At 34.8% G+C, this 23,269-nt stretch overlaps 1 protein-coding gene across 7 annotated transcripts; it reads left to right on the forward strand.

Annotated features, from left to right (window-relative positions):
* The first annotated feature begins 159 nt into the window (after positions 1 to 159).
* LOC125674026 (EF-hand calcium-binding domain-containing protein 6-like) lies at positions 160 to 22,511 on the forward strand. Of its 7 annotated transcripts, none has more exons than XM_056157829.1 (31): positions 160 to 281; positions 1,010 to 1,141; positions 2,588 to 2,691; positions 4,106 to 4,225; positions 6,292 to 6,398; positions 7,148 to 7,214; positions 7,914 to 8,050; positions 8,185 to 8,303; positions 8,887 to 9,008; positions 9,289 to 9,437; positions 9,573 to 9,683; positions 9,807 to 9,927; positions 10,116 to 10,286; positions 10,503 to 10,577; positions 10,738 to 10,898; positions 11,078 to 11,245; positions 11,775 to 11,946; positions 12,433 to 12,687; positions 13,659 to 13,894; positions 14,134 to 14,230; positions 14,332 to 14,453; positions 14,814 to 15,047; positions 15,595 to 15,750; positions 15,939 to 16,131; positions 16,490 to 16,678; positions 17,051 to 17,278; positions 17,581 to 17,775; positions 17,876 to 18,065; positions 18,586 to 18,773; positions 18,998 to 19,024; positions 21,709 to 22,511. In XM_056157829.1, exons 2-31 carry the CDS (start codon positions 1,024 to 1,026, stop codon positions 21,985 to 21,987), a joined length of 4,611 nt encoding a protein of 1,536 aa, XP_056013804.1. In that variant the 5' UTR covers positions 160 to 281; positions 1,010 to 1,023; the 3' UTR covers positions 21,988 to 22,511. The 7 variants fall into 7 exon arrangements, with proteins under 7 accessions (XP_056013804.1, XP_056013801.1, XP_056013805.1 ...); XM_056157826.1 differs by lacking the exon at positions 18,998 to 19,024 and adding an exon at positions 19,815 to 19,844; XM_056157827.1 differs by lacking the exon at positions 18,998 to 19,024 and adding an exon at positions 19,815 to 19,844 and having other exon boundaries at positions 170 to 281; positions 995 to 1,141.
* The last annotated feature ends 758 nt before the right edge of the window (positions 22,512 to 23,269 follow it).

A 23,269-nucleotide genomic window follows, 5' to 3' on the forward strand; every position in this document is an offset into this window, starting at 1 on the left:
AGTTCTTGCAAATAATTGATGTACAAATGAAAAATTAGATAATGGGAAATTCTTCTTTATTGGTAATGTTACTGTGGACACACAAATTCAATATAATATACATATAGTTCAAGATCCGGATTTTATATCGGTAATGACTTGACTTTTACGTGTTGTATCACCAAAGCACTTCCTGGCAACGGAAGGGCAATCGAAGTCACTCAACAGTAAATTAATCACAATATAAGCATGGAATGATACGATATATGTGTATGGAAGATTATTAACTAGAAACAACAGAGGTAAATACATACATGCATAATAATCAAACATTCAATGAAAGGTGAAGCGATGTAAACGCCACAACAGGCGTGTAGCGCACTTGCTAGCACCAGAACAGGTTCTCATTTGCTACCTTGCGGTACCCATGGGATGCGAGGTTACTTGTGTAGTTCCGAATGTGACAGTAGTGAAGTCAAACTGAATAACGATGTAAATGCACATTTTTCTGCTAGGTGTGAGATTTTATAAATTTACTCCAAACTCTTTTGATACGGAACGTACGTGTGTAAGAATTCAGGTGATGACGGACAGAGAAGCAGGGTGGTCATAGTTCCAAGTGCCCAGGGCATAATGTTTTACCGAAGCTGATAATACTATGTATCGTGATGTGAAAGTACCAAAACTCTTAACAGTGTAATTTTTGTATTGTATACACCCACTTAAAGACTTATGTTAGAATCACATAAATTACTATGGAAAGGGTAATTTTGCAACACCAGTAGATTTGTTAAACCATTTCTTTGATATTGATGTAATAATGAAAGAATTATGAAAATATTATACATGTAATGTAAACATAAATCTATGAGGAAATTCACTAAGTATATGCAGGTTATGTGTCATTTTCCTTTTATTTCGGAAAGCAGTACATCTTTTATTTAATTAGAATGCAAATGAAACAGCATCAGAAAATGAATCCTACTATTTGCTATGAACTACTATGATATGGTAGACTTTTCCATTTTAGGAGTTTGAAGGAAGATGGCAGCCGTCAGCACTCTGCTTCCGGAGACTCAGGGGGTGCAGTTCACTGCCCGTCCAGCTGTCCTCCGAACCAAGGAGAACATCAAGTCCAGAAGTGGCCGGTCATCTTCTCTGGGTAAGCTATTAATAAAAGATGCTTACTTTTGTTCCTATACAAAATATGTTTTAGACATTGCAATGAACTGTAATAAAATTTCCCTCCTAATCATATCTTTCGTAGTTTAGTATACACACTGTGGATCCTGAAGGGGTAGTGGACTGGGGGATCAAAAGCCCACATGATATTTGACAAAAATACATATATATTATAATTTTTGTAATCTAAGGCATAAATAATTACAAATTGGACCCTTGAATTGATTGTACCACTCTGGGGAACATTGACTGGGTTAGATTCCATCTTATTCTCTTTAGAGAAGTCGAAAGGCATAGCCTTCATCGACTTCTCTTCGCAAGCATTCATGTTTTGATTCTGGAAAACGTGTAAATGCCGGAGTCGGTAACGGTTTAAACTTCGACCGACGTTTTGACTCAGATGTGCCTGGATTTACGCAATAGACAACTTGTTTTCAAACATTTAATAGCAATACACAAAACCGTCACAAGGAAATCAAAACTTACTTGCTTTTAATCCATTTTCAACATGCCCCTGTCCCGGGTTTAAATCACAACTCTGTTTACGTCAGCCTGCTTTCTCTTAACTGGTCCCCTATTGTGACAGCTCCCAAGACCAGTTAACGTAAACCCGGGACAGGGGACATGTTGAAAATGGATTAAAAGCAAGTAAGTGTTGATTTCCTTGTGACAGTTTTGTGCATTACTGCTAAATGTTTGAAAACAAGTTGTCTATTGCGTAAATCCAGGCACATCTGAGTCGAAACGTCGGTCGAAGCATAAACCGTCACCGATTCCGGCATTTACACGTTTTCCAGAATCAAAATATGAATGCTTGCGAAGAGAAGTCGATGAAGGCTATGCCTCTCGACTTCTCTAAAGAGAATAATTCCATCTCAGAAATTTTGGTGAAAATGTACATTATTTGCTCTGTTGCACTTGACTCTGTGCACATTCATTGATGACAATTGGATGGTTTTAGATATCCAACCTATTTTAGAGCAGAATTAATTTTCATTGATGAGATCACTAAAATCCTGCATCAATTTTAGCATATATCTTTTATCATTCTTTATGCATGCAGAGATTTTTCAAAAATCATTAGCCTATATATGATTGAACATTACTCATTTGCATTGATGCCATTGGGAATATTAATCTTCATGAATAAAAGTGTAGTTAAGATCAATTTTAACAAAAGCTCACAAAAGAAAGATACGATCGAAGCCACTAAGAAAAAAGTTTTTGAAGAAGAGTACAGATCATTGCACAATTTCCCTAGAAAGATTTTTTTATCATCCAAGGTAGCTGTTATGGATTTTTGAGAAAATATATATTGATTTTGTATTTTGGTCTTATTTGAGGTTATTATTGATTGAATAGGTGATGACATATTTTAAAGTTTAGCCACCAGCGCCTTAACTGACTTTTTTGTCTTGTTTTTCAGGGTCTGAGGTAGGAATCCAGCCTGTCAATGCTAGTCTGTCTAGTATTGAGGTGGAAGCTCTCCTCAGGGAGAAGGTGAGGGCCAAACACCAGAATATAATGCAGGTGAGTGCCAGAGGCCTTATAATAGATAATTTAACTGTAACCACTAATAACATAAGAGAAATGCCATAAAATTTGGTTTATTAAAAATTCGAGAGAGAAATATCGAAAAGGTTTATTCTTGATTTATTTTTACTAAACATAATGCCTTATGCAGTTTGCAGCACAGGAATCATCTGCTTTCCTCATTATTTATCTTAAAAATATATTTGTACTTTTGGCAGGAAATAAATGACGAGTTTGTGGCATTTCCCATCAAGTACAAAGTGTCCTCTTTTTTGAATATATGGGCTACAGGGTGGTATAGGGGGCTGAATTTATAAAGACCATGCTTTCCATAGTAACTGAAATAAAATTTGATATACTAACAGTCAAACCAAGCATTTTTCATTATGATACACAGTTTAGGAAGCACCTGCTAGATATTAGGAGACTTTTCGTTTGTAGCAGTGTGCAACTATTCTAACCTAAATTATTTAGAGAGACAGAAGAAGTCCTTATAGGCGTTATAACACTGATGTACCTGTGTATGTGATGATAAATTGGTTTATTTCAAACTGGAACAAGATTGAAAGGCATTAGATAATATTGTCAGAGTGATACACTTCATTAACAGGTATTATCAGTTTCTTTTCCATTAAAATCGGATCCATAATCCCAATTGAATACGGCTGTGTCGGTGGATAGATTAGTATAGGCCTTAGCTGGTGGTTTACATTAGTTGTAATCACGCCATTGTTACCTTTAAATTTACCTGCTTTGATCAATTCCACTGGTTATCTCTGATGCATTGGGTGAGGTAAAAATAAATGGCTGTAATAAGCTAGCAGTTTAAATAGGGGATCTGTCGCAGAAAATAGATTCCGTGCAGTGATTTAATCACAAAATAAGTAGTTTAATTTGTTTTGATTAGTATGAGGATAAACACTTAGCCATGCATGATATTAGATTTTAAATACTTCATGGGGATCATTTTACAGCCATTCAGATTTTCTATTGTCATTTTACTGACTATGTCTTGTGTGACCTGTACCTCTCCAGGTCGTTAAGGTTCCCGTCTAATGTTGTCAAGAAAAGTCATATTATCCAAGGTATATATATATATATATATATATATATATATATATATATATATATATATATATATATATACACACATGTAGAGAGAGAGAGAGAGAGAAATTGTTAATCTGAAAAAAGGAATAAAAAGAAAAAAGAGCGGGGGAAGAAAATTGATTGCAGTAAGCCTTCTTTCCGTACACACTATGTTAACACTGGAAGTAATTTCTCTGAAGATATTTCCAATAGATGAAATAAAATCTAATATGATTGATACAGCATATAACATGTATTGATAAAACAAAATAATTGATTTTTTGTTTATAATATCCTTTGACTTGTGTTATTGTCTTTCCAGGCCTTTATGACTTACGATGTTGAACACAATCAAGGGGTAACAAAAGGGGAATTCCGTCGAGTGTTAGAGTCTTTTTGTCTCCCCCTGACCTCAGAGCAGTTTGAGGCAGTAGTGGCCAAGGTACATAACTCTGTATTTGTAGCTTACTCAAAGTGTGAGACTCACATGTACCCTAACCTATTTAAATTGTGGCTTCAGTTTGCCTCTTACACCCAATCCATGTCATCTCAAGCACACCACTTTAAAAAAAAAAGTGAAATATTCAAGCGAAAATACATCTTAGTCTTAAAATTATATTCAACTGCAAGAGCCGATTCATCTCGTTTTCACCGATCTTCTTTGATTGATAGCACCCTCTGTCATATTTTCGATCACCCTTTTGTTTTTATTTCAGTCATTATAAAGATGCCACTGTATATTACCTGGGGTCAGGTTATATTTAGGAATATTGTGTTCCTCCACAAATTTCATATTCGCCTGCATTTTTTCTGGATTTCTCTAGTAGTTTATATTACGTAGATATATTTCTGTATTTTAAATTTGAATGTTTAATTAATTGCTGTGGTAAGATTGAGGTGCTTTTGCATTTTTATGTAATTATATGGTATATTATCTAAGAGACCATGATTGTCCAACACATTTTGATCATTTTAGGGAATTGTTATTCAAACTTTAATTTCTTTATCAATCATCTCACTTTTGGGAATTCAGGAATCTCATTATGTGATGGGGCAGACCCATATGAAATAACCCAGCTATGACACAGTTGAGAGAGGGAATCAGTTTCCAAATACCTATTCCAATTTGACACCTTGATCTTGTGTAAAAACTCCTGGAAATCAAATGGCACATATTTCTAAATATTTACATTTCCAAAGTTTTTGCGTTTGATATCTTTACTAAGATCTGTCAGTGAAAACTACCCATGCTAAAAAGCATGTGTCGTTTTCCATATGAAGACATAGATTTTGAAAAGAAGGTAACTTTCACCTCGATCATGTTAAAATAGCACACCCTTGCTAAATTGTGTAATCTATGGGCAGATTTCTCTTTGAAAGCTGTGTCGTACCTATTCCCAAATCAGTATCTACATTTCATACAAGATATTCAAGGTTACATCTGATAAAATGCAAATATTTTGTCCTTCATCAATCAAACAAAATGAATATCATTTAGCAATCATGGTCTTTTGCCAACTTTCCAATAAAAACATCATAAATGTGTATGTTTGCTTTTCATTTTAACAAGATAATGGAATGCTAAATTCCTTGATATAAGCTTTAACCAAGAGCATGCATGTATTCTGTTAAGTTGAAATATAATCCTATAATTGATATATTCATTCTTTTGCTTGACTTCCATTTTGGGAGGGAATTATTCCCAAGGGCTCAGTCACATCTGATACACTGTAGTACAGTGCATGACTAAACTCCACATTTTAAATTTCTTTATAATGACACTCACATAGTCAATATTTCAGAACTTGCATGCAGCTATGCTGATAAGATTTCCTCATGTTAAGCGAGTATTCAATTTGACAGTTACTGTTCAGTGTGAATTTTGGAAAATGTAAAATGCAAGTGCTTTACTCTGCAGCCAAAAAATTAAAGCAAGATTTTTTTTTTTGATATTGTGAATGGAAAGTTTTTCACAGATTAATGCAAATATTATTTTCTCGCTTATGATAGGGAATCTACAGTATTTAAAAGTTGCACTGTATGTTAACTATGTTGTCTAGCTGTTTTAAAAACTTTTAATAAATTGAATTAACTGTATATCTCCCTCTTTTAATGCTAAAAATATAACTGTAATAATGATTTACTATGTCAAAATTAATAATATTTATTCAAAAAAAAGAGTTTCATATGTAATAGGTGAATGATACGATTGTGTGAATTGTTGTCAGTTGCTGCTGTAGTGCTACATAAAAATCACAAGTGTTTCTGTATGGTACAATTATAGATGGAAATTTTATGAAAGATTTGCCTTCGTTTTGAGTGGATAACATTTAGTCGGGTGTTGGCTAGTCTGGAGATGACACACTGCCCAGGCAGATTTTTCTCTCTCTCGTTATTTATTCAGTACGCGGAATGGTGTAACATGTTGATGGTACTAACACGCAAATTTTTGTGATATTTTCTAATAACTAATACATGTACGTAATTTTCCTTGGACTTCGTCACTAGGTGGAGAAAAATCCCAATGGAACAGTCAAATATCCTGACTTCATGGAGAAGTTTTACGGACAGCCCCCTAGTACTGTGGCTGGTGGGCAGTGGGCTGGATTTCAAAAGTAAGTCCATATTTACACCAGTAATGGGCACTTCCATAGCTCCATAGTATAAAGGAGGGTGATTTCCATGTCTTGTAAATTCTGGGTTTGAAAAGAATTGTACATTGACATATTAACTGTGTGTGATGGAGTTTGTGAATATCAGCTTGGTAGTCCTATTAAATGTACTGTAAATTACCTTTTATTTACGTAAAAATTATTTGTGTTTGTAATTTCACAAGTCTAACCATTCACAAACATTTTTTTTTCTTGAATAAATTTTTACATATACATGTAGAAGAATGAAGTAATAAATGATGATTCACGAAAGTTGTGTCCGTTAATAAATGCATCATTGTATCCATGTGAAATTAAGGTCTTGTGAAATTGATCTGCAGTACTTCGCTGTTAACCTCTAGCTGACTGGAGCAATCAGTCAGTTACATGTGTAGTTCAGTTAATAGAGCACCCACACAAGTTCACTGACTGTCCCAGGTCTAAGTCTCAGTGCAGCTAACACATGGTTCACTGACTGTCCCAGGTTTAAGTCTCAGTGCAGCTAACACATGGTTCACTGACTGTCCCAGGTTTAAGTCTCAGTGCAGCTAACACATGGTTCACTGACTGTCCCAGGTCAAAGTCTCAGTGCAGCTAACACATGGTTCACTGACTGTCCCAGGTTTAAGTCTCAGTGCAGTTAACATTTTCCCCTTCCTTTTACATTTTTTTTCTGTGAGCAAATGCTGTATTATATTTTTAATGTCTTTCAGATTTTCTCCGCCTGCTGCTGCGAGGGAAGTAAACGTTGACATGATTGAGAAGATGCTTAAAGACAAAGTAATAACTGATAATATACTAATGTTTATTTCAATGAAAAGCTTAAAGACAAAGTAATAACTGATAATATACTAATGTTTCTTTTAATGAAAAGCTTAAAGACAAAGTAATAACTGATAATATACTAATGTTTCTTTTAATGAAAAGCTTAAAGACAAAGTAATAACTGATAATATACTAATGTTTCTTTTAATGAAAAGCTTAAAGACAAAGTAATAACTGATAATATACTAATGTTTATTTCAATGAAAAGCTTAAAGACAAAGTAATAACTGATAATATACTAATGTTTATTTCAATGAAAAGCTTAAAGACAAAGTAATAACTGATAATATACTAATGTTTATTTTAATGAAAAGCTTAAAGACAAAGTAATAACTGATAATATACTAATGTTTATTTTAATGAAAACATGTACTTGCTTATATACACACAAATTTAGCGATTTTTCCATAAATTATGTAGATGTAATTATGTTTAGTGAGAGCTAATTTTAGCAACTTTAGAATTCCAAGAAAGATAGCTATTACCTCTGATATGGAATAAATATTCGATTTTAGCAATTCCAACACAATCACTATTAATGCCAAAATTAAATCCTCGATAAAAATTCTGCATATACAGTATCATAATTATATAGGTAGTACGACATGAGATTTGAAATATTCCATATAATGTAATACTGTTTCATCATTTCAGATAAGCCAGAACTTTAAAGCTGTAGTGAAAGCCTTACAACTGTTTGATTACAACAGAGATGGAAAAATCCAGAGACACGAACTCCGGAGAGTGATCGAGAACTACTGCTTCAAACTCACAGACGACCAGTTCCAGAAGTGAGTCACAGACGGAGAAAACAGTTCCATCTTAAAACTTTCTAATAATAATTAATGCTATTCGGCAGCGAGTTAATAATGTAGTTGAATGTACTTAATCGGTTACAGTCATGGAAGTGTTATTTTTTGTGCAGGTTGTGGCTGCGATATGATTTTCACCACACGGGACTCGTAAATTATAAAGAGTTTTTGTCGAGGCTTGGTGTGTCTGTCGGTAACCATGGTCGTCCGCCTGTAGATGGGGCTAAGGGAGGTAAGTCTAAATATTGACTAAATACATCAACTTTATATCAATTCATAAGATTATAACTAGGTGCATTTAACCTCAGAATCTTTTTTTTTTTTTTTTTTTTTTTTACATTTACGGAGAGGTGTAGTGTTTTGACATGTCCATGTTTTTGTTTTTTGGTTTAGTTGTGAGTGTACAAGCTGAGTGGTACAGGTGAATGTTCACATCTGTTCAACTGCATGACTTCTCACTTCCTCTGTTTTCAGCCCAGATCCTATTTTCACTGTGGATAAATTCAGCATGCATGTCTATTGTTACACGTGCTATAGAGTGCATGATTATTTAAATTTATCTTCACTGTGTTTCATTTTATTCATCAACATTTTGCATGATGATACAGGTCACGACTGTAAGCTCATTTCTCATAGAATATTGCAAACTCCTCTTTTGTCATAGCATCATTGTACCTTATGATGATTATTGCACCCATAATTATCTGAGGAAAACTTTCATTTTTCTGATAAATCTGAGAAACTCATCCTAATGAATATCTTTGATGATAGTGCGTAGTTCATTTAGCTTACATTATTGTGATCTGTGATTTCAGCCCTGTTGTGGCCCCAGCAGATTGCTGCTTCCAACAGTAAAATCTTTCGGCAAAGGAAGGATGATGAGGAAGCTCTACAGAAACTCAACTTTGACCAGATCGAGCAGGAATTCAGGATTAGGGTGAGTGCACTCATTGATTTTATGAAGTTTCTTCACACTGGCCAATAGTTCAACTTCATATCAAATTGCTGTATCTGTTGAGGTATTATTCATTTATTCATAGTGCGGTAGTGTTAGGTACTACTAGCTCTGGCTTGTGGTTAGCCCTTTAGTTCAGTAGGTAGAGCCCAGGACTACTGTGTCAGAGGTCCCGGGTTCCATCGTCAGTAGAGACATGTACTTGGCCATGTTACTGCAGTAAAAGAAAAAGATTCGTAAACTCCACATTTTCTTCTAATAGATGAGAAAGAACTACCTGAACTTGAAGAAGATTTTCCTGACCTTTGATCGACACCTGGATGGTTTTATTGGTGTGGATGACCTCAAATCCATTCTATGTCAGTTCACCATCCCTATGTCTGACCAGCTCTTCAGGCAGATGATGGAAAGGTGGGGCATTGTTTCTGTTTTTGTCTGAAGATTATTGATTGATTTGTATATAAAATTTAAAAAAGACTAGATTTGCTATTGATATGTGACTGGTAGATAACTCTTGCATACTGAATGATTCTGGTGATATTTCAGGTGTGGAGTGAAAGGCACAGGTAAAATATCCTGGGAGCAGTTTTTGGACAAGTTCCAGGATCCCCAGGGAGGGGGTAATGGACAGACCATCCCCATGAGACCCAATCACAAGTAGGTCAAAGAGTGTGAAAATGCTTAGAATTATGTGAATTCAAGAGCAATTCTGCATATATGTGGGCTTGATATTCTATACAGTTTAATATTTTTGTTTTAAATAGAATGTTTTCTTTTCAGGTTTTTCCCAATCCGGGAGGGTATACAGGTGGTCCCCACTGATGATATCTGGAAGTTACTATATAAACATGTACAGAGTCACTACCCATCCCTGAAACAGGCATTTCTGGAGATCGATGCCGTGAGTTCCAATGTTCTAGTTCAGAATATTATATCATATCCCTTGATTAACTACATATGTTTACCATTATGCAAAGTCATGTAAGAAATTAAAGAAATGGGTTTCTCAACTTTACCATTAGAAATAGAGAAAATGTGTTTGATGATTTGTGCTCAAGAAATATATTTCGTACATTTTTTGAATTTCAGACACGTAAAGGCAGGATTACTCGTACGGAGCTGAGGAATGTGATAGAGAAGTTTGCCTTTAGATTGGACAATGAGCAGTTTAAACAGCTGATGTTGAAGTTAGACCCCTTCCATACTAACAGTATTTCTTACCACGACTTCCTGAAACTATTCGAGGAAACTGACACTGCAGTAAGTGGGACTGGGCCTTTTTATCACAATGTACATTATATAATTGGTGTATTTTTCAAGCAAAGAAATCTTTAAAAGAATAACTTGCTGTTTCATTTTAGCAGATTCGTTTCACTATACAAAGTTAGACTCACAGAAATAAGGTAAAATTTCCTCCAGAACTATTGAAACGTACTGTACTTTATCCACATTCTCATATATATTATTGTATTTCAGGAAGGACACAAATGGCTGAAATCAGTCCACCGTTTCAACGAGACCCCCAAACCAGCCATCATGGCATGGGAAACAGTAAGTTTAACATGCTTCAAACAATCCATCATTTCTATGAAACAATCTTTGCATGGGAAACTGTTAGAACAGGATACTACATAAATGCAAATTAGGCAAGCAGAAGTGGCCATTATGGTTCCCCTGGCTGTATGATGCACACAATGTTTTTAATCAACAGATAGAGGAGATTCTCCGTGAGAAGATTACAGAATATTGGAAGCCAGTGTCTACAGCCATCATGTCTGCTGATTCAACCGGGGATGGCTACATCTCTATACCCAAAATGAAGTCCATCATAGATAACTGTGTGCTGCCAGTTTCAGACGATCACTTCAAAAGGTCAGTTTACATATGATAACTAGAATTCATATGTATAAGATATAAAAATTTTGGGTTTCTGTTTCTAAACGAAATACATATTTTAGGTAATCCAAATTCATTTTCTTGCATGCATATTTTATGTTTCTTATTACACAACCATGTGCTTGTTGATTGGATATTTATTTTGCCTTTGACAGTATGGTTTCGCGATGTAAGGACTGTTCCAATAACCTGATTAACTATGTGGAGTTCCTAGAGATGTTGAATGTTGATGTACGGCCCGGAGATCTTATCGGCCTCAGCTCTCAGATCCAGCAAGGCAGTGAGGAGAGGGAAGCCATCAGGATAAAAAACCACATAGCAAGGTAAAATGATGAGGCGGGGAGATTATTACTAAAACAACCACATAACAAGGTAAAATGATGAGGCGGGGAGATTATTACTAAAACAACCACATAACAAGGTAAAATGATGAGGCGGGGAGATTATTACTAAAACAACCACATAACAAGGTAAAATGATGAGGTGGGGAGATTATTACTGAAAAAAAACACATAACAAGGTAAAATGATGAGGTGGGGAGATTATTATTAAAAAAACCACATAACAAGGTAAAATGATGAGGCGGGGAGATTATAATACTAAAAAAAAAAACATATAACAAGGTAAAATGATGAGGTGGGAAGATTATTGCTGATTAAGGTGAAGCTTGAGCAGAACGAAGGGGCACATAGAGAATGGAAATTTATTATGTGATGTTCATTTTCTTAGATTTACAATATAATGAAATATGATGCCATATGAAATAGTTTATTTTATTTCCTCGCAGGTTATAGTGTTCTTTTAATGGACATCATTTTTGCAACAATTTACAAATTTCGTCATACTTTGCAGGAGTACAAGAGTGAACAGAAGAGCCCAGACCCGGACCAACACAATGACGGCTGACGAGGTCATTGCCCGTCTGAAGGACAGAATGTCACAACATAAGGTGCAGATTAGACAGGCATTCCTGTCGTTTGACAAGTCAGGAAAGGGGCGTGTCACCCGACGACACTTCAGAGAGGTAAGAAATGAGAAGTCAGGAAAGGGGTGTGTCACCCATCGATGTAAATAATGACAAGTCAGGGGTGTGGTCAGCTTCAGGAGGGTAGGGGTTGACTAGTCAGGAAAGAAAGAGATTCTTCAGGAAAGTTTTGAAATGAAAACTGAAAGAATTGGCTCACTTCTTTATAAAGGTTATTGGTAGATGGGAAGTTGGAATGTCATGGTGTAAAGTGATAAAACTATAATGAAGTGACCTCTGTCCCATGAAGTTGGATGGTAGTAGGGGAGATAGTGATAAATGTCTCATTTGTTTATAAGTTCAATGGCTTAAGGCTGCTTTATGGTGGCATTTATTAGTCGAATTCTTTGTGTATCGTTCAAATTGACATACAGGTAATATCAATTCAGATGTATATTAGAGTCAAGCAGTTTTATTTTATAAGACTAATTTCCTTATTATATTTATGATATACCAAATAATAATATCTATGCATTCTTTGACTAGGTCTTAGGAACGTTTGGAATTATAATGACTGATGACCAGTTCCTAGAGCTGACTGAGCGTATCGGTTTTACCAACGGTCAGATGGAGTACTCAGACTTTGTCAGTGCTTTTGAAGACCCTCGGGCCCAAGGTCCCGGGGATGAGATCCAAAGAACAGGAAACCACCGGGTGAATCCCATCCGAGGGGATGAGTGGGGCATGACTGCAGATGAGGTGGAGGCCAAGTTAAGGAGCAAACTCAGAGAAAACTTTGCAGTAAGTCAATCTGGGAAATAAATACATGTATACTCGTATTAATGTATGGAATCATTAGATTTCGAGGGGGCTCAATTTTCATGGATTTCGTGGGTCCCTATCCCACAAATTTCAAACCACAATGAAATGTACAATCTATATAATGATTTACTGTACAGAAATGTACAATCTATATAATGATTTACTGTACAGAAATACACAATCTTTATAATGATTTACTGTACAGAAATACACAATCTATATAATGATTTACTGTACAGAAATACACAATCTATATAATGATTTACTGTACAGAAAGCATATCAATGAAATACACAATCTATATAATGATTTACTGTACAGAAATACACAATCTATATAATGATTTACTGTACAGAAATACACAATCTTTATAATGATTTACTGTACAGAAATACACAATCTATATAATGATTTACTGTACAGAAATACACTAATGATTTACTGTACAGAAATACACAATCTATATAATGATTTACTGTACAGAAAGCATATCCACAAAATTACTGTCCTAACAAAACTGTAAAATTCAACGATCCACAAAAATTAGCCCCCACGAATTTTGATTCCACAGTGATCACGAGAGTATTCTTCGATTGGATTCCATTGTAATATCAAGATGATGATCATGGATGAAATTCTTTAGCTATTTCAGAGTAGTTTGTAGATAATCCAGTAGTTTGTAGATAATCCAGTAGTTGACATGTAAGGATAAGGCAGATTAGTACATTGTATTCCATTGCAACAGAGATGCATGTGATTTGGTAACTTGCCCATAAGTGTGTGCATGTGTTTTGAAAAATGTTAGATTTGGATTTCAATCAATTTACAAAGGTTTATTTTGTCCACATGACCTTAGGAGTAACAAATGAAAAACACAAATTCATCATTCAAAATTTTGAAGTTTGTTTTACACATCAGATGTCAGCTGACAGTATTTACTTTTATTTCAGAATCTTCGAGCAGCATTTTACAAGTTCGATGATGACCACAATGGCCTGATAAACAAAGCGAACTTTAGAAGGATTCTGGATTCCTTTATGTGTATCATGTCTGACAATGAATTTGAGCAACTGTGTAAAAGAATGGGAATTACAAAATCCTCCAAAATTTCTTATGACGAATTCCTCCATCGGTTTGAGGTCAGAGACACAGCTGAGGGTCACAAGTGGCTGAACTCTGTACATAGGTCAGTTTTGATGCCATCAGTAAGCACGAGACTGTCTTAGAATGTGTTTGAGATCAACCATAAGCTTAGTAGATGTAATTGAGAATAATTGCAAAATACCACGTTTTGGTGTTTGTTTTAATTTTTTTTATTGTTTTACATATTATTAAATGGGTTTCATGTCAGGTAGATTCTAAACAAACCAGCAATTCTTTAGTTCTGATGAATTTACTGACAGAGTATTTTGACAATTATTTTAGGTATAACTCCACATATCCCACTTCTGAAATGACAGCAGAATCAGCACACGAGGCTTTAAAACTGAAGTGTCACAGACAATGGAAGGATCTAGCGCAGGTCAGTTTGATACAGGGAAAGAAATGCTTGATGCATTTAAAATCTTCTGTTACGTAGAATATATGTAATACTAATTAAATGCTGTGCATTGTTTTGTTCAGGCATTCACACAAATTGATGCGATAGGAACCAAAGGAGTGCTAAGGAAGAGGGAATTAAGAGACTTGCTGTTTAAAATGGTTATCCCGATGAGTCCAGAAGAGTTCAAAAGACTGTGGTCTATGTAAGTGTGACTACAGGGTACTAATAAAATTCCCTGGTACTGGAATAGATTACATAGACTTGTTGCGTACCAGGAAAATTTTGTCCTGTTGATTTTTTCACATTTTGCCCCCATCCAATCGAATGGGGAAATTCAAAGTGATGTAATTTTACTCATGACTTTAAAGCAGCAGAAAATGGTTTGGTTGGAATTTAAAACAAGATGAAACTGTCTGAGTAAATATCACTGGGCAAAAATTTCACAGAATACTAAAACTATTTTTTTTCAAAAAGAGAGAAGTAAAATTCATAAGGTTTTAATAGCTAGTTTCCCTGAGAAAGTTTCAAGAAAAATATACATTGTAATTTATTTTGCTTTCAGCTATGATGAGGAAGGGAAAGGTTATATTAATTACCAAGACTTCCTGGATAAACTTGGAGCCTCCGAATTCACTCCAGCGGATGCTGTCGGAACCAGTGCAAACATCATAGATACCAGTCACAAGACAATTATGGACCACAATGATGATCAGCTGGCCAAACATCAGAGAATGACCAAGCACCAGGCAGTCAGGGTTGCATTCATGAATGCCGGGCAAGTGGAGAGACAACTCAGGTTTGTACATGCTTGTGGCTTGTAGAAAATATACTGAGAAATCTTTTTCCATGGTGGCCTGATTTTCTTTAATTTGGAGCTTGTTGAATAGCATTTTTAATTTTATCTGAAAATGTATTAAAACATTATATGCAATGAGGCATTAACTTATTGTAACTGACAAGTAGCAAGCCACTAAAACTGCCTCATTGTATGATATTTACTTCTATCTAGATAATGACTATCTTAATAGCTTAATATGTTATACTTCATGATATCCACATTTATCAATGTTTTGTCGATGATAAATCAATACTGTTTCATGATATCTTATTTAAGCACTAACCTTTCAACTTCACATAAAAACCTCTATCTTGTAAAATATAAATAGAGTGTATAAGAAATTGATGTCAAAGTTGTTTTTGTAATGGGGGTATATATACATCGGAAGCATGCTGGGTAATTTGTATAAAACATATTTTAAAAAAACAAGACATTTATTCTGTAAGGAATTCTTGGTAGAAATGTGTTGTTCTCTCCTGTAAGTCTTGAATTACAAACATTTTAGGGACAAGATTCGAGACAATTACACGGATACTTATGAAGCGTTTAGGAAGTGTGACACGCAGAAGAAGGGATCCTTGTCTGTGAATGAGATTCAGAAAGTCCTCAATGACTTGCACTTCTTCATGAATGATGAGCAGTTCTTCAGACTAATGGACAAGTAAGACTTCAGATCTCTAAATCACATTATTTTCCCCATGTCTCGAGTAATTTATAGCCTTCTCATTATGAAAATTATTTGAATTTTGCGGGAATATTTCATTATCATATGATAGTCATCTTTGCATTAAAGCATATTCATTATTATTTTTAGTCTTCAGAAAGCTTTAATGTATTTGATTACTTCAGGATTGGCCTGGGCACCAAAGGAAGCCGCCTGAATTACGAGGAGTTCCTGAGGGCATTTGAGGATGGCCGTAAGGAGCACTACCAGCGCCCTCTGCCTGAGGTCAGGATCCAGGAGTGTGATGTACTTACTCCTCAGGAGGCAGAGACCAAACTCCGACAGATTATCGAGAACCAGGGAGAGGTCCTAGGAAAGGTGTGTGTACAGTGAAAACGATGTGTGTGTATGCTGTAAAAATGAAAGGTTTAAACTATAAAACTATATTTTGAATGGAAAATGAAGTGTGCATGTTACTGTATGTACTGTAAAATTGAAAATGTGTATTGTAAAAGTGAACTGTGTATGAAATGTGAAAAGGAAAGGATACTTGCTGAAATGAGATCTCAGCAAGAACATTTTAATTTTCAAATTTGTAGAAATTAATAGCAAATCTAAGATATCCAAGCTTTTAGACACCTATTCATGTAAAGTCAGTGAGACTTTCATGACAATTCATTGTAGACAAGTAAATGTTGATAACCTGTTAATGAATGAAACTTGATAATCTTTTCAGGCTTTTGCTTCCTTCGACAAATCTCAGTCAAACCTAATTTCAATAGCTGACTTCAGAAGAGTGCTGGACATCTTTGCCTTTAAGTTAACAGATGCTCAGTGGCGCCACCTCCAGAGTAAATTGCAGACGGTGGACAAGTCTATAAACTATGTTCTGTTCCTAGAGAACTATGCTATGTCAGATCAGGAGGTCAGTCTACAGTAGCTCAGTCCGAGTGGATAGAGGAGGGTGTATTTCTTAATTATAAATGAAAATTAACTTATTACTTATGAAATAACAATAATTAAAATAGAGTTTGATTTGTAGGGATTTGGTATTACCGATAGTAATGTTAAATAGTTCTACTGACAAGTTGTTTCGATGACAATCTGATTAAAGTTAAATCCATGATATCCACTATAAATGTCACAAACTCGTATCAATAGCAGATTGAGATACAAGTATTAAGAATTAGAAAAAGAATGTTTATCTGACAACTGTGTCTCTTGGATTCTGAGCATTCTGAATAAAAACAAGTTAACATACAAAACATGGTGATTTTATGTGACTGAACTTTTTTAGGATGCGGAGAAGTGGCTGGCAGCCTTGCAGAAGCAGATGAGGAACCAATCTCAGACCCTGATGCCAATTGACGAGGTCCAGGAAAGACTTCGAGAGGCAGTACATGCCCACTTCTACACTCTCGCAAATTTCTTCAAAGAAAGGGACTATGCCAACATTGGAGTGATATCTAGAGAAGATTTTAAAGATGTAATGGATAAAAATGTCATGCGATTTACCGATGAACAGGTACAGGATATTTTTAGTGATAATGTGAATGATCCAGCATCTTCTTCTTTTGATGGAATATACTCTTTTTTAAACAAGAAATATAATAACCTACTACATATTCTAGACAGAAACAGAAAAAGATTGGCACAAAAATGCTTTTCTATCTTAAAGTTTTAGGAAAATATCTCACATCCAAATTATCCATATACAACAAAAGTGTAAGTTGATAATTGCTTTTTGAAGTACTGGTACTACTTGCTAGGAATTTATGATTTTGAGGTTAAAAATAATTATTCTTTATTGAATGTTTACATTTTCAGTTTGAGAATGTGTGGGCCTCATTACCTGTCAATGAATTTGGAAATTTAGCCTACAAGGAATTCCTCCGTCGTTACTCATCCAACATGGAAATCCCTCCCACACCCAGGCCAGCTTCCATGATGAATGGCCGCCCAGGGACCCAGATGTCTGGGAGACGCCTTCAGAGTAGGGCAGTATCAAGATCGATGACTCAGGTAAGGCTGATGGAAAGAAATGTCTTTGTACATAATTAAGGGAAAAGAATGCTGTCTTGGCCAGGCAAAATTGTTATTCACGATGTAATATTTCATGCAGATGGAATTTGGCCTGCCAGGATCAAGAATGTCCAGAGCTCAGTCTCGTATGAGTACACCATTGGTTAATGCTGAGAGTGCAGAAATAAGAATAAAGAACCGGATATTCCGCAACTGGAAGGAGATCCAGAGAAGTTGTCGTAATTGTGACAAAAATAACACAGGGACAATCCACATCCAGGAACTCCGAGGTAAGTGACCAGGATTCCAGATATTTACTAGTGTATAGCAGATAACACAGCTCTACTATAATGCTAAATATAGCAGACAAAACAGCTACATAGCAGACTTAGGGGCATAGTATAAATTGTGGGAAAATTGTAAAGGATCTGGGGCACGTTTTACAAAAGAACTTACGACTTATGACAAATTTTGCTAATTCTGAAATTTTCTCCTTTATTGTAAGATCATTCACTCCAATATTAAGACTTGCGACTTTGTCGTAAGCTGTTTTTGTAAAATGTGCCCCTGATTTTTTGCATTATAAACAGGTTGTCAGAGTCCCTATATCCTAATTCATGTCAGTAGAGAAATAAATCCTCCTATATGTATATATGTACCAGTATAAACATGTTAAATAAACTCAGGGCAGATTGTGGTGATCTTTTGGTGAATAATTTGCAAAACCCTTTTATGTGTTCATTATAATTTATATTGCATGTATGCATATGCACCTAGCATGAAATATATGGTTGGTTGCATTTTTTCCAGATATTCTTGTAAGGAATGGAATTGATATGCCTGATGAGGAGTTTTTTGATCTTATGACTAAGTACGATCTGAGAGAGGACGGGTCATTTGCATATGTGGACTTCCTCCGTCACTTCATCTTGAACCTTAAGCCACAGGACGATGGCAACTTGTTGTCACGGCGACGAGTACCCCAGGGACGAGTATCTGTAAGTGTTATAATGTCAGTTCTAAATATAGAATATTGCTTTAATCAGAATGAGTGTCACTTAAACCCAAGGAGAAATTTAACATTGAATCTAATTGATTTGGTGATAATTTGAATGTAGCTAATCTTTTGATATGATATATGTTTTAAAATCACATACATAAGCTTGAATTTAGTAATTTGAGTGTACTGAATCATAATGTTGATATTCTTCATGCAAAACAGATACCAATAATTGGTAGACAGTTGAAGGTATTAATTCATTGAAAATATTTGAGTATAAGATTTTCGACTTTTAAGAATTATATACACCATGTTTGCTGTACACCAGAAACAGTCTGACTATAGATGCCTGTTGAGTGCAATTAACTTGTTTCATTCAAAACATTAAATTAAGGCTTAAATGATTTGTTTTTAATCTCCTCATTTCATTACACTCAAGAGATTTTTTTTGTTGGCATTGTATTTCTCAAGAAAATTTTTCTTTTATTTCAAAAGTGCAAAATTTTGGAGTTTTTTCTTTTTTATATTCTCATTGATTTATAAACTTGTTGTATTCTCTGTATAAAGATTTGCTCATTGGATGTCCCTGCTTTTACATCTTTTTGATATACAAATCATTTTTGTTCCTATTATTGTAGTCTACCCATAAATTAAAATGATGAGTTAGAGCAATGACCAAGTAAACAAACAAATCAGATATTTTGAGTATGGAGAATTTGATAAATTGTGATCATAATGCAGATAAAAATATACACCAATGGCAGTTTCATGATAGTCAGACATTTTTTACACACACAATTTCCATTTGCTTTTATGTAGAGGTGTATTGTATGTAAATTTAAGAATTTTTAACTTTGGCTAATTTTTCTGGGTAATTTTGTTTGGGGTTATTCGTATGCATATTTTTGTTTTGGGTAATTATATGTATATATGTGTGACTATTTTTGTTTGCATGATCAATATTCTTATTTTTGTATGGGTAAATCTTGATGGCGATGTTGTGGGGGTAACTTATTTGTATGGGTTTATTTTGCTATAGTCCTTGTCTGCGGTGTCTGAGAATTCTGAGGTAATTTTCAAACTGCTGTTTGGTTTGGGTTGTACTAGCTTTGTGCATTTATTTAAGTTCACAAAATCATGTATTTTATCTATTCTCAAATTGCTGTTTACCGGGAAATTTTCACCTTGTGTTATTTCACCCAGATGCATTGTAAAACGATTTTGCTCTATTTTAGATTTGCCCCGAACCATATTTTACTACTTTTAGGGTAGATTAAAAATTCGATCGATCATTATGACTTTGAAATTTGTCCACTAATGATGAGGCAAAATGGGCAAAAATAAAATGGGGTGAAAATGTCTCAGCACACAGTACCAAATTTAAAAGTTCATCTTTTTTTTCACTTTTACGTAAAACTATGTATTTATTAGTTATTACTCTACAGTTGTTGAATCACCTTGATCAGTGACTGGACACATTCATTTTGTGGATATACTAGTAGTCATTTTCTGTTTAATTCTTTATATTCGTTTAAATGCTTTGACATCTCTGAATTGTCCTCCAATTTTCAATCTTTTAAATTATCACCAGTCTTTTCCTCTGTGCCCATTTACTGATCTCTAGAGAAAATGTACTTCACAATGTACCTTCTGAGTCATGAAATATAAAACTATTGAAACAGAACTGTGTCATACGCTCTCTCTCCAATGAATTTATAGGGACCCAATATTGAAATTTCAGCATTGCCTTGTGTTAATTTATTTATTTAATGAAAGAATTTGTTCAAATTAGATGTAAATCATCATTTAAGCTAGATACATGTATTGTTGAAGTGCAGTTGCTAATAATGTCACAGAGAAATGAATTGATCACAAAGATGTACAATGAAACTTGCTTAGGCCAGACATTTTTATTACAAACTAATACATATTTCTTGTTATTATACCTCAGAATGTTTTTGCTATATAAATGTTTGGTGAATAAATTTGCTATTTCTTGTGGATAACGCTAGCCATGAAATAGTTTCTGAACTATCTCACCCTAGGGAAATAGTCTCGAAACTGTTAACCGGATGCTATATTTTCCCGCGTTTTCTTTTCTGTGACGTTAAAGTCTGATAACTCTAATTAGTTTACCACTCGGATCACCTCGGTCGATTCCATCTAGGCTAATGCCGAATGTTAGTTTACTTCACTTTGGTATGTCTGACACAAGTAAAGTCTACTTCAGTATAATAAAACACCTATTTACTGACTATTCGGATAATAGCAAGTTTATTGTCCTCATAGCCAGTAAATAGGTGTATACTATCATTTGGTTGCAAATATTAGAATAGCATGTTTGACATTTGAGGAAAACTAAGATCTTTTCAAATGGTAAAAAAAAGGGGGATGACTTGAGATATAATTTTCTCCTTTTTAGTAATTTGAAGTGATATTAATGGAAATAGTTCTTCATTTGATATAAACATGTCTCAGTGGTTAGTCATTAGAAAATACCTTAGCAAAAAGCAGAATCCAGGCCTGGAGGTTATAAAACTTTTTGAGCACGTTTTCATACTCAAATTCAACCTCTGTGTTCTAAATCGTACTCGTACTCAAAAGTGAGGATTATAAAACTTTCATAAAATCATTCTCACACTCACATGAAGTACATGCTCAAGATTTTTCGAGTATGTTTCAGAGCTTGCTCAGAGTTTTACTCAAAAGAAACATGGCTGAGTTTGAGTATGGTAAAGTTTTATAACCTCCAGGCCTGGATATACCAGCTCTCAATGATACAGTATCCTAAGGGTGAATTCACAAGTACATGTATGTATGGAGTGCATGACTGCAAACTATGTTTGAATTAAAAAGATATTGAGAATGAATTTCCTGTAAAGGCATTCATTCTAAATAGAAACAGCTACTAAATTTAGCATCTGTGTTTTTAGGTTTCAGCTGGCCACACCAGCACTCCATTTTATGATGCCATGATCCGACTCAGAGATTGTGTCCTACAGAACTGGAAGGAGATGAGACGACTCTTCCGATCAATGGACCGTGAAAATACAGGAACTGTTAGTTCCCTAGATTTCCGGCATCTTTTACGACAATTTAGCGTAAATTTAGAGGAGGACGAATTTTTTCATCTGTTGTCATACTATGACAAGAACTTGAACGGAATGATATCGTACAATGACTTTATTAAAGCATATCTTCAGACTCCTTGAAGATAATGGGAAACCTTTATAAAATGATTTTGAATAGAACTGCTTTCTCTGGTGTTGACACTGCTGAATCTTGTTCCTCTCCTTTTCTTACTTGTTTTGCAAACTGCTGTGATCATTTTGGACTATGATGGTGTCTTTATGAAATCATTTAAGTGCTGATGTATAAAATTTTACTGCCTCGTAACTTTTGTAATTCTGTCATGGAGCTTGCAATATAAATCTTAAGCTCAATGTTCCATGATTTTACCTCAGTGCCAGAGATTTACAATCAAGCAAGCTGATTTGGGCTTTAAGAGTCAGCTGGGAATCGTGTGAATTCTGAACTCTTCTTTACGTAGAAAGTGTGGATGTTGTTATTTCAAATCTTTTCTTCATCTGTGATAGACAAAGCTGTGATTCAAATTTACGTGTATTTTCTACATGTAATGCTGATACATGAATTTTTCAAAACTTTGTATATTAATTTATGTACATATCATATTTTGTAAATCTACTATTTCTTATTAGATAAATGATTAATTAAAGGTCATTTTTTTGTTATTTTGAACAACAAGCTTCTACAATACAGCCTATGCAGTGAGAAAAAGTTGAATGTTTTTAAACGTATGGCATTTAAAAAAAATTATGACAAGCTCGTCTAGAATGCCAATGATATCTTTTCATTTGGTATATGTGTGCAGGTGCCTTTACTGTGAATGTAATGATACCATTTTAAGTGGTATATGTGTACACATACTTTCAAAGAAATGCCAGTGGTATCAGTACATTTGGATACATATTTACATTTGCTCTGCGTAGGATAAGTTTTTATACGCCCGTCTTAGATGGGATCTATTATGGTATGAACCATATTCTCCAGGATCTTACAACTTGGTACATTTGATCACCATGATGAGAGGGAGATGCCTATTGTTTTTCAAGGTCAAGGTCGTGGTATCAGATAATAGAAAAACCTTGTAGGCAGAACTGTTGGAGCTAGGACTGTCAGACTTTGTACACATACGAGGGCTGTTCGATATGTAATGTGTATTGTACCACAGTGCTATAACGCTTTGCACAATTTCGTGAATGATGATAATCTTGAATAGCTCTATTCAAAACCTTTCCAATGGTATAAACACGTGCCTTCAGCTCCACATAGTTTTAAACCTATAGTCATTTCAATAGAGCCAGTCGTTGACCACTGTTGTAAAAATGGTCGGGAAACGAGTTTAGAATATTGAAGGAATTAGAGCTGATATATAAGTTCGCACAAACTCGGTCATTTGGTAATGCAGATTTT

This window comes from Ostrea edulis, chromosome 3 (assembly GCF_947568905.1).
Source record: "Ostrea edulis chromosome 3, xbOstEdul1.1, whole genome shotgun sequence".
Lineage (NCBI taxonomy): Eukaryota > Metazoa > Mollusca > Bivalvia > Ostreida > Ostreidae > Ostrea > Ostrea edulis.

Excerpts from the sequence above, each read along its gene's own strand:
- LOC125674026 (XM_056157826.1), top strand. The coding sequence starts at position 1,024 with ATGGCAGCCGTCAGCACTCTGCTTCCGGAGACTCAGGGGGTGCAGTTC. Across the intron at positions 1,142-2,587 it reads TGGCCGGTCATCTTCTCTGG|GGTCTGAGGTAGGAATCCAG; the intron begins GTAAGCTATTAA and ends CTTGTTTTTCAG. Across the intron at positions 7,215-7,913 it reads AGAAGATGCTTAAAGACAAA|ATAAGCCAGAACTTTAAAGC; the intron begins GTAATAACTGAT and ends TCATCATTTCAG.